This window comes from Lepidothrix coronata, unplaced genomic scaffold (assembly GCF_001604755.1).
Source record: "Lepidothrix coronata isolate B3197 unplaced genomic scaffold, Lepidothrix_coronata-1.0 Scaffold281, whole genome shotgun sequence".
NCBI classification, from domain to species: Eukaryota; Metazoa; Chordata; class Aves; order Passeriformes; family Pipridae; genus Lepidothrix; species Lepidothrix coronata.
Window position 1 is genome coordinate 85,117 of NW_016690461.1, and position 10,272 is coordinate 95,388.

General features: G+C 72.0%; 3 protein-coding genes across 7 annotated transcripts in view; all 3 read right to left on the bottom strand.

Annotated features, from left to right (window-relative positions):
- The window catches only part of TIMELESS (timeless circadian clock), an 8,023-nt gene extending 2,316 nt beyond the window's left edge, over nt 1-5,707 (bottom strand). For all 5 annotated transcript variants that reach the window (XM_017836696.1, XM_017836695.1, XM_017836694.1 and 2 more), the window contains exons 1-25: nt 5,678-5,707; nt 5,016-5,153; nt 4,790-4,943; nt 4,587-4,701; nt 4,450-4,512; nt 4,263-4,364; nt 4,014-4,169; nt 3,808-3,941; nt 3,639-3,726; nt 3,248-3,424; nt 2,954-3,171; nt 2,750-2,853; nt 2,502-2,671; nt 2,299-2,424; nt 2,070-2,221; nt 1,899-1,996; nt 1,692-1,809; nt 1,411-1,612; nt 1,154-1,305; nt 989-1,074; nt 783-906; nt 610-692; nt 389-537; nt 127-304; nt 1-48 (exon numbers count right to left, since the gene is read on the bottom strand). In XM_017836696.1, coding sequence (XP_017692185.1) covers nt 1-48; nt 127-304; nt 389-537; nt 610-692; nt 783-906; nt 989-1,074; nt 1,154-1,305; nt 1,411-1,612; nt 1,692-1,809; nt 1,899-1,996; nt 2,070-2,221; nt 2,299-2,424; nt 2,502-2,671; nt 2,750-2,853; nt 2,954-3,171; nt 3,248-3,424; nt 3,639-3,726; nt 3,808-3,941; nt 4,014-4,169; nt 4,263-4,364; nt 4,450-4,512; nt 4,587-4,701; nt 4,790-4,943; nt 5,016-5,112 — 3,094 coding nt within the window. In that variant the 5' untranslated portion in view covers nt 5,113-5,153; nt 5,678-5,707. The remainder of the gene's footprint in view (nt 49-126; nt 305-388; nt 538-609; nt 693-782; nt 907-988; nt 1,075-1,153; nt 1,306-1,410; nt 1,613-1,691; nt 1,810-1,898; nt 1,997-2,069; nt 2,222-2,298; nt 2,425-2,501; nt 2,672-2,749; nt 2,854-2,953; nt 3,172-3,247; nt 3,425-3,638; nt 3,727-3,807; nt 3,942-4,013; nt 4,170-4,262; nt 4,365-4,449; nt 4,513-4,586; nt 4,702-4,789; nt 4,944-5,015; nt 5,154-5,677) is intronic.
- Nucleotides 5,708-6,383: 676 nt separating this feature from the next.
- MIP (major intrinsic protein of lens fiber) lies at nt 6,384-8,785 on the bottom strand. The gene is made up of 5 exons (XM_017836698.1): nt 7,838-8,785; nt 7,160-7,324; nt 6,981-7,061; nt 6,474-6,602; nt 6,384-6,437 (listed from the first exon to the last, which is right to left on the bottom strand). Exons 1-5 carry the CDS (start codon nt 8,585-8,587, stop codon nt 6,384-6,386), a joined length of 1,179 nt encoding a protein of 392 aa, XP_017692187.1. The 5' UTR covers nt 8,588-8,785.
- Nucleotides 8,786-9,102: 317 nt separating this feature from the next.
- Nucleotides 9,103-9,741, bottom strand: LOC108508068 (aquaporin TIP3-2-like). The gene is made up of 2 exons (XM_017836600.1): nt 9,682-9,741; nt 9,103-9,411 (listed from the first exon to the last, which is right to left on the bottom strand). Exons 1-2 carry the CDS (start codon nt 9,739-9,741, stop codon nt 9,202-9,204), a joined length of 270 nt encoding a protein of 89 aa, XP_017692089.1. The 3' UTR covers nt 9,103-9,201.
- Nucleotides 9,742-10,272: the final 531 nt, after the last annotated feature.

A 10,272-nucleotide genomic window follows, 5' to 3' on the forward strand; every position in this document is an offset into this window, starting at 1 on the left:
CCGCCCTCCTCAGACAGTTCTCCAGCCACCGCAGGGGCCCGGCCAGGCCTGGGGACAGCAGGAGGTGACACAGGGTCCAGCCCTGGAGCCGAGCCCAACCAGGGGGGCTCAGAGCCCCTCGCCCACCTTCCTGATGCAGACGCTGAGCCAGACCCTGCCCAGCCCCTTCCTCGGGTGCCCAGTTCTCCTCCATGGGGCCTTCCTCCACTTCATCCTCCTCCTCCTCCTCGTCCTCCTCCTCCTCGCTGTCCTCATCCTCTGCTGAGCTGTCCTGGGCTGGCACAGCCGGGACACCGGCGGCAGCCTGTGGGGACCAGCCGTGTTCGGGTGCCTGGGGTGGAGCAGCACCCACTGGGCACAGCCCAGGACCCCCCAGCCCCCCTTTTACCGTCCCAGGGCCGTGGCCGTGGCTCTTTCTCCGGCGTTTCTTGTACAGCTCCTTGCGCTCCGACACCAGCCCCAGCCCCAGCAGCTTCTCCACCACCCGAGCCCGCGACCGCCGCGCCGTCAGGTGCTTCATGATGTTCCCCAGGACATCTGTGGGGCAGGGGGTCAGGGTGGGGGGCTACAGAGGGGGCTCCTCCCCCTGCTCACCCCGGCCCCGCTCACCGTCCGAGCCCTGGAATTCCTCAAAAAGCCGCGTCAGCTCCTCCTCCTGCTCCTGAGTCCACAGCACGATGCGGGTGCCCTTCCTGGGGGGGGACACGGCTGTGGGTCCCTGCCCGGGGTGAGGTGGGTCCCTGCCCCGGCCCGGGGGTCCCCCGTGGGGATCCCTGACCCACCTCTCCCGTGGGAAGTCCCTGGCACTGCTGGCCAGCCCCATCCGCACCAGCTGCTTCACCACCTGCCTCCGCGTCCGCCCGGGAGTCGGGAGATGGGCCAGGATGGCAGCGATGACGTCCTCACCTGGGGAGCAGGAGGTGCAGGGATAGAGCCCCCCCTGCCCCCCGGGGGTCCCACTGCCCCCCACCCCGGGGTCCTTTGGTACCTTCCACCTCCTTGTACTTCCAGTACAGCTCCCGCAGCTCCTGCTCTTCCTGGGGGGTCCAGGGGGGGACCCGGCTCCTGGGAGCCCTGGGCCGAGGCAGAGGGGGGGTGAGGGGAGAGGAGGGGGGTTTTAGGGGGTTACAGCCCCCTCCCTGACCTCACTCACCCCTCTCCCTCCTGCAGGGAGCCGTAGCCCTTGGTCATCTCGTAGACGGCCGTCGGGTTCTTCCAGAAGAGCAGCTCCACAAAGGCCTTTTTGTTGGTGGCCGCCAGCGCAAAGAACTTGCCCAGGATGAACTTGGCCAAGGCCACCAGCTCCTGGGGACAGCGGGAGGGACAGTGGGACCGGGGGACGTGGGGACACAGCAAGGCCGGGGACGTGGGGACAGACCCCGCCCCGGGGGGCTGGGGGGTCCCGCTGACCTGGTGGGCGCCGGCCGCGGGGTCGCTGAGCAGGCGGTGGAAGAGGGCGAAGAGGGAGAGCTGGAAGAGCAGCGGCTCCATGCGCAGGTCGCGGGCCAGGCGGTGCAGCAGCCGCGCGGCGCAGTGGTTGGTGCGGGGGCTGTTCCGCGCGTACCCCCGGAGCAGCAGCACCAGCGCCCGCACCACGGGGGCACAGGCGAACCTGCCACGGCCCCCCGTGAGTGCAGCTGCCCCAGGGAGGGACCCCCCGTGCGCCCCCGGGGCCACCCAACCCCTCTCACCGCTTCAGGTAGTCAAGGAAGTTGAATTCCTTCTCTGACACTTGCACTGTCTCCTCCTCCTCTTCTTCATCCTCCTCTTCCTCGTCCTCCGGCTCCTCGGGCTCAGGGGGTGCATTCCCTGCGGTGAGACGTGCTGAGGGTCCCCAAAGCTCTCTCCCTTCTGGCCCAGAGCTCTCCCCCTCCCTGGTGCCAGAGCTGGGGACTCACGGGGCAGGGGAGCAACGAGGATCTCCCGCAGCAGCCGGGTCTCCTCAGGCGGCCCCGCGTCAGCAGCTCCGAACACGTCCCCTTCGGGCCAGACGTCCCTGGGGGCGGGGGGGACAGGCTGGCACCGTGTCCCACACCCCGGGGCTGGGATGGGAATTGCGGTGCCGGTACCTGGCGGAGCGGAGCAGCCTCAGGGCCTGGGGCACCTGGGAACGCCGCAGGCACCCCTGGATCCGCAGCAGAGCCTCCGCGCGCTGCTCCTCCACCGGCGTCTCCGAGGCGGCGTCGAAGGGCACCACGTCCTCGGGGAGGGGCACCTCGCCCTGCGGCGGGACAGCGTCACCCCACGCCCCGCCAAGACCCCCAGAGGTCCCCGCGGGGCCGGACCCTTCCCTGGTACCTCCAGGCAGGCCTGGAGCTGCGGGGCCAATCCCGCCCACAGCTCCTCCAGCTCCGCGGTGCTGGGTGGCGGCGGGGCGAGGGCCGTGGGTGCCCGTGGCTTCTTCTTCCTGCGGACACGTTTGCTCTGGGGGGGCAAAAACAGGCTCAGGAGGGGCTGTCCCACCCCCCAGGGTCCCCCTCGGCGGGGCAGCCGTGCCCCACCTGCACCACGAGGCTGGCACGGCCGCGGCAGAAGCGCTCCAGCATGCGGAGGAAGAGGTGGGCCGTCTCCACCAGGTCCCGCAGGAAGCTGCGCGGCTGCTTGGTCTCGTCAAACTTGCGGAAGAGCGTCAGGAAGAGCTCCCGGTATTCCATCAGGTAGAAGATGTTGCCTGGGGACGAGGGGGGGTCGGTGGGAAGTGGGATCAGACACCCCACCCTAGGCCGGGCGGAGGGACAGAGGGACTCACTCTTGATGACCTGGCTGCTGTCCCGCACCGCCTGCTCGGGGGACCGGTCCATCTCCTGCACCGTCCGCAGCAGCTCCTGGTACGCCTTCAGGGCCAAGTGCATCCTGGGGATGGCAGTGTGGTGGCCCCAGGTGCCCAGGGAGCCCCAGACACCACGGGGTGTCCGAGATGCCCAGGGGGGTCCCAGGTGCCCAAGGTGCTCACCTGCGGGCCCAGGTCGTTGCCTCCTTCTTGTCCATCAGGGCCATCTCGTAGTATTTGGTGAGGTTCTGCTCAATGAAGTGGAAGGCACGGACACTCACCGTCTCCGACACCAGCTCCGGGCGGAAACCGCGGCGCCGGTTGAAGGCCATGAAGAAGGCGGTGGCCCACAGGTAATAGGTCTCGTCGTGCTGCTGAGCCTTCTCCCTCACCAGCTGGTCCTGGGGGTGGCGGGGGGGTGGTCAGAGGGGTTCCCGCAGCCCGGGGAGGGGGTCCCGGCCCCCCCAGGCTGCTCACCTTGACCAGCAGCATCAGGCGGTTGTAGCAGCCCTCCAGGAAGTCCTGGCAGAAGTGGCGCAGGAAGAGCCGGACGTTGCGGGCGGAGCGGCGGGAGGGCTCGGATTCGGGGGCCGCCTGGCGCCGCCGGGGCACCCGCTGGGGCTCCTTGCCCAGGTCATGGCTGTAGCTCTTCAGCTGTGGGGGACGAGCTGCCAGTCTTACACCCCAGTGACATCATCCCTGTGCCACCCACCACATCTCCATCCCCTGTGCCCCCTCCAATGCCCCTGTCCCTGTGCCCCCCACCATGTCCCTGTCCCTGTGCCCCCCACCATGTCCCCATTCTGGTGCCCTCTGCCACATCCCAGGCCCCATGCCCCCCCTGCCACATCCCTGTCCCCGCACTCACGTTGTGCAGCCCTTTGTGGAACACGACATCCCGGTCCCCGATCGACTTCAGGCCCTGTAGGACGTAGGAGCCGCCGAACCGGGAGTGCCTGGGCAGGGGGACAGGGGGCTGAGCGGTGCCGGCCCCACCACAGGGTCCCAGCCCTGCCACAGGGGTCCCCCCTCCTCACCTGGACGGGCGCTGCAGTGCCCGGGCCCTCTTCTCCGCCAGCTCCCGCTGCCGCAGGGTCTCCAGCTCCCGCGTGTCCTCCCCGTGCTCGGCGCCCGCCGGCCCCTGTCCCAGCGCCGCCAGCTCCTCCGGGTTCTGCCGGCAGCTCCGTCAGCTTTGTGGGTTCCCTGGGGGGGTCCTGCCCCGCCGGCCCCTGCCCCGGCTCACCTGGTCTCGGAACATGAGGGAGATGATCTCCAGGACGTGCAGGGCCCATTGCTGCTCCACCTGGGCGCTGGCCAGGAACTTGAGCAGGTCGTCCATGCCGCTGATGTGCAGGGCCCACAGCACCCGGTCGTGCACGCTGGCGTCCCCGTCCACGCCCTGGGGGCACGGTGGGTGGGGAGTGGGGGTCTGCACAGAGCCATGGCGGCCCTAGACTTGCTGGGGAGGTGGGGAAGGGCCCCATCCCGGTACCTGCTCCTCCGTGGGGTCCGGGGGGACGTGCAGCACATTGCGCAGCAGCAGCAGGATCCTCTCGATCAGCAGCGTGTCCTCCTCCTGTCGCTGCTCCCAGTCCTGGGGGGATGGAGCTGTCAGATCCCCCCGTAGCCCCACAGAGTCCCCCAGCAGGGACAGACCCCGCAGCCCCTCAGGGACTCACCAGCTGCAGGAGGTCGTAGAGCTTCTCGCTGAGCACCACGAAAACCTTCTCGCTGGCGAAAGCCTGCAGAGAGCCCACGTGAGCGAGGGGCCTGTGGGCAGAGACATCACCCAGAGCCCTGTCCCAGGCAGACTCACCTCCTTGTAGGCCTGCAGGTAGGACAACACCTGGAGAAAGTGGTGCCGGGAGGCTGCATCCGCGGGCACCTTCCCGAAGCAGAGCAGGGCCGGCTGCGTCAGGTTCACCATCAGCCTGCGAGTGGGTGGAGGGGTGTGAGGGACCCTGCTCTGCAAGGAGCCCCCACAGGGCCACCCCCGTCCCCAGACCTGTCCCCCAGTACCTGACGATGGCATCGAAGAGCACCTTGTCCTGCGAGTACTGCACCAGGATGGGCAGCAGGTCGTTCTGCAGGATCTGGGCTGCCCCCAGCTGCTGCCGCACGTCCCGGGTCTCGTCCTCATGGCGCAGGTACCGGATCAGGTCCTTGACGCTCTCTGGGGGGACACGGGTTCGTGAGTCCCCACCATCCCCGGCACCCCCCGCCTCCCCCCCCGGCGCCCACCTACCCAGGCAATCGGGCTCCCGGTGGTAGACGTCACCCTCCAGGTAGCCCAGGGCGCTGCAGGTGGCCAGGAGCTCGCAGTTCATCATGTACCAGTCCATGCAGCGCGGGGCTGCGCACCGGTACCGGCACCGGGGGCCGCCTGCGGGGCACCGTCAGCGCCGCCGGGTACGCCCGGTCTGGGGTCCTCCGGGACCTCCCGCCCGTCCCGGGCTCCCGCGATACCGCCCCACCTGTCGGTCCCAGTCCCCCTCCATACCAGAGCACCCCGCTTGTCCCGGTCCGGTGGCGGATTCCCGAACCCGGAGCATCCCCCAGTCCCAGTCCCCTCCAATGCCGGCGAACCTCTCAGTCCCGGCCCCGCCCTATACCGGCCCACCCCACAGCCCCGGTCCGCCCCGATCCCGGAGCACCCCCTGCTCCCGGTCGACCGTGATCCCCACCCCCAATCCCGGAGCACCTCCCAGGCCCCGGTACCCCCCTCGATCCCGGAGCACCTCCCAGACCTCGGTACCCCCCTCGATCCCGGAGCATCCCGCGACCCCGCATTCCCCCGGGCCGGTACGGGTTGCCCCCGGCCCACCGCGAACCCCGATCACCCCGCAGCCCCCGGCGCCCCCTGATCCCGGACTCCCCCGATCCCGATGCCGCCCCGTCCCCGCTCACCGCCGCCCCGTCCCCGCCGCTCCCGCGATCCCGGCGCGGGGGCGGCCTTACACAACCGGCCCAGTTCCCGCGGAGCGAGGCCCCGCCCCGCGCGCGCCCTTCAAGGGGCAACTTCACTCCTGCTCCCTGTGGGCCCTCTCACCCCCCCACACTCCCCCAGCCCGCCGCCCACCACGGGTGCGGACCAGCGGAGCGATGCCCCGCCGTGCCCCGCCGACCCCTCCCCTCGACCCTCGCCCTGCGGCGCCGAAGGGGGGGGGGCACACATACAGCTCTCTCTGAGGGGAGGAGGCGCACGGAGGCGTTGCCCATTTAAGAGCGGCGCTGGCTGGGCGTGGCCTCGCCGCGGGCGCGGGAACGGGCGGCACCTCCCGCCACCTCCGCGCGGTGCCCGGGGGGGCTCCGGTGCGTGTCCCCCCCTCCGGTCCCTCCCGGATCCCGGCGCCGGGCACGGCCGCGAGCGGTTACCAAAATAAAAGAGCAGGTTTAATTCACCGAACACAGAAGTCCCGCCGCGGCGGGGCGGGGCGGCCCCGGCCCGGTACGGGCGGCCCCGGGCAGCCCGGTGCCCGGTTGCCGGCAGTGGGGGCCCCGCCGCCGCCCGCCCGCCGCGCCGCGCCGCACACACACGCACCACACGCACCGCGGCGGCCCCGTCACAGCAAAGCAGCGGCGGGCGCGGGGCCGCGCCCCGGGACGGGCCCCGTTACAGCCCCTGCGTCTTCAGCTCCAGCGGCTCTGCCGGCGGCTCGGGCGGCGGCTCGGCGACAGCGGTGACGGCGGCGGCGGCGGGGACGGTGACGGCGGGCGGCTCTCCCTTGAGGGCGGCCAGGCGCTCGGCCAGGCTGCGCGGCCGCGGGCACAGCGCGAACTCGTACAGCACCGCGCCCAGCGCCGCGCCCAGCAGCGGGCCCGCCCAGTACACCTGCGGGGGGGCGGCGTGGGCACCGGCACCCGGGGGTCCCGGCCCCCCCGCCCCCCGAGGCACGGCACCCTCACCGCCGACCCCCGGGGCCGCGGGCACCCGGTGAGCGGGGGGGCGACCGCGTGTCCCGCCCCCGGGATATCGGGGTGGGGGCGCAGGACCTGCCCCCCGGTGAGCAGCGAGCGGCCGCATCCCCGCCAGGATATCGGGGGGCAACAGCTCTGGGGGTCCACCAACACCCCGGGGCGCTGCTGTCACCGCGGTGACACCGGCAGCCGCCCGGCGGGGACACGGGGGCTGGGGCAGGGTGGGGACAAGCAGGGAGGGACTGGGGGGGGGCCGGGGCGGGTCTGGGGGTCCCCGTCCCCCCCCACTTACCCAGTGGTTGGTGAAGTCGCGGGTGATGACGGCGGGGGCGAAGGAGCGAGCGGGGTTCATGCCGGCGCCCGTGTAGTGGATCTGCGGGAGAACGGGGGGCTGGGGGGCTGGACAGCAGCCCCCCGGGTCTCGCTCAGCCCCCGGGGTCCGGGCAGGGGGGTCCCCGCGGCCGCCCTTACCCCGAAGAGGTGGCCGAGGGCGAGGGAGAAGCCGACGGGCACGGCGGCCATGCCCGGGCGCCCGTCGTGACGGTCGTCGAAGCTGGCGAAGACGCAGAGGACGAACTGGGCTGTCAGGAGCACCTCCACCACCGTGCCCTGGCCTGGGCCCACGCCGGGGTGAAGCTACACGGGGAGGGGGGCTAAACATCCTGCAGAGATGCTTCCCCGATCCCCCCAGCACCCCAATCCCCCCTCGTTGTCCCTCCACACCCTCCAACCCCACTGTACCCCAAATCCCTTCTTGCCCCAAACCCCTCCCAGACACCCAGCCCCCATTACTGTGCCACACCACCCCGAAACCAAAAACACCTCTTGGACCCCCCAGTCACCTCTGAACACCTCAACTCCCCATCACAGCCCCATGGTACCCCAAAACACCTCCTGGACCCCCCCCAATCTCCAATCTGCCCCCTCGCCCCAACACATCTGAACCCCTCAACCCCCCATTACAGCCCCACGGTATCCCAGACCCCAAAACACCTCCTGGACCCTCCAGCCCCCCATTAACCGCCCCAAACACCTCTGAACCCCTCAACCCCCCAGTACAACCCGAACCCCACTCCCCCTCCCCGCCCCACAGTCCCCCAGCCCTGCAGACACCCCCAGCCCCCCCGACCCCCCGGTGCCCCCGCTCACCGCGTTGAGGCCGAGGGTGCCGCGGACGGGGCCCGGGGTCACCCCGTAGAGCACCCCAGCCCCGGCCAGCGCGCCCAGCACCTGGGCCAGCAGGTAGCCCACGGTGCGGGCCACGGAGAGCTGCGAGGCCAGCATGAAGGCCAGCGTGATGGCCGGGTTGACGTGGCCGCCGCTGACATGGCCCAGCGCCTGCACCAGGGTGGCCTGGGCCAGCCCGAAGGCCAGGGCGGACCCCACGACGCTGGGGGGGCCCGGGGCCCAGCGCAGGGAGGCCCCCAGCCCCAGCAGGGCATAGAGGAAGCTGCCCAGGAACTCGGCCAGGACGGCCCTCCAGAAGGAGGACGAGCGCAGCTCCCGCATGGCCTGGCCCCGCTGCCCTCCACGGCCCCGCTCCCCTCCCCGGGGGCCGCCCGTGCCCACCTTTATAAGGCCCCCCCGGGCCAGCCCCGGGGGTGGGATCCCACCTCTGCCACCCCCCCTTAACCTCTTCGCTGCCCAGGGCAGGGGACGGGTGACACGCAGCAAGGAACCCCCCACGAGCCCCCCCGGGACAGCCCTGTGGCACCCCCTGATAGCGGGGACCCCCCCAGAGCTGTGCCCCCCGCCCCTGGGGTTGCCTGGGGTGGGGTGGGGCTGTGACCCACACACAGGTGCTCTCTGTGTGGTTTGGGGGACCCCCATGCTCGGAGCAGCGCCGAGGCACCTCCAACCCCCCTCCAGTGCTTTGGGGACACTTTGGGGCAACCCCATTGGGAGCCTCCCCCACCCACAGGGGGGGTCCTGGGTGGCCCCCCCGGTTCGGGCCCGCTGGGGGCTGCGGGGGCTGCCCCCCCCGGCGCTGTTGTCTGCGGGAGGGTTTATTCAGCCCGGCTTAGCGGGCGCTGAGTCCCCGGCTGGGGGGATTAGGGCTCGGCCCGGCCATTGGCGCCCGCCGGAATCTGCCGGGGCTGCAGAGGCCACCACAAAGGGCTTTGCTGTGCTCAGCGCCCCGGCACGGGACGGGCCGACGGGGGGTCCCGGCCCCCGCCCTCGCCGGGGGGCCACAGGGAGGGGGCACCCACCCGCCGGCAGCCCCGGCGTCGTCGTGGTGCCCTCGTGGTCCGAGGGTGGTGGTCGGGACCCCCCGCCCCTCACAGCATCACTCTGCGCCCACCTGCAACCCCCAACCACCTTTAATCCCGCCGGGGGGCAGAGAGGACAGTAAAAGGTTGGGGGGGGCTGGAGCCATCGTGCGGGGACCCCTCATCTGCCCGGGGGGACACCCTGCCCCGGCTGCCCCCCATGGAAGGTTCTGGGCTCTGCGAGGAAACGGTGTCGGGGTGTCGAGGGTCGGTGGGGTGGGTCGGAGAGGGGGGTCCGGGGGCTCAGGCTGTCCCCTGGTCCCGCTCAGCCGGGGGGGCTGGGGGGCCACGGGCAGAGAGTGAGGAAGGGGACGGGCTGGGGGTCTCCACCAGTGCCACGTCCCGGCAGGCGAGGCAGGCGCCCAACTTCTCCCGGGAGGCTCCGGGGGCCAGGACGAACTCGTAGGAGAGCCCGGCCAGCACCGCACCCAGCACCGGCCCCAGCCAGTACACCTGGGGGGGCACAGAGTGTTGGGGGGCTCCAGGGAGTGGGGGGGCACAGGGGGAGGGGCTGCTCAGGGGATGGGGGGACCAGGGACCCCACACCAGTGACGGGGACTGAGACAAGGTTGACCCGTCCCAGGGAGACCCACCCAAGGGAAGGGAAGACCTGGGAACCCCGTCCTGTGGTAAGGAGGGGACCACAGGGGGTCCCACTCTGCATCCGGGGACCCACCCCCACCCTGGGGTCTCTGAGGTGACCCGAGGGTGCCCCCAACTCACCCAGTGGTGGTCCCAGACCCCGGTGACGACGGCCGGCCCCAGCACACGGGCGGGGTTCATGCTGCCCCCCGAGAATGGCCCCTGCGGGGCACACGGTCAGGGGCTGGCGGGGTGGGGACCCCCGTGGCTGGGGGGACACTCTGGGGGGTCCTCACCGCGGCCAGGGCGCCGGCGGCCACGGCGCTGCCCAGGGCCAGCCCGGCCTGCGGGGCCGCGCGCTCGGCCGTGGCGAAGGCGGCCAGTGCCAGCTGGAAGGTGGCGAAGGTCTCCCAGGCCAGCGCCGTCCCCGCCGTCCCCACCTGCGGGAAGGACACCTGTCCCCCTGTCCCGAGCGCCCCGGGACGGGCGCGGGGCCGGGGACACTCACCCTGGGGAGCAGGGGTCGGGGACACTCACGCTGGGGACCAGGGGCTGGGGACACTCACCCTGGGGACCAGGGGCCGGGGACACTCACCCTGGGGAGCAGGGGTCGGGGACACTCACGCTGGGGACCAGGGGCTGGGGACACTCACCCTGGGGACCAGGGGCCGGGGACACTCACCCTGGGGAGCAGGGGTCGGGGACACTCACGCTGGGGACCAGGGGCTGGGG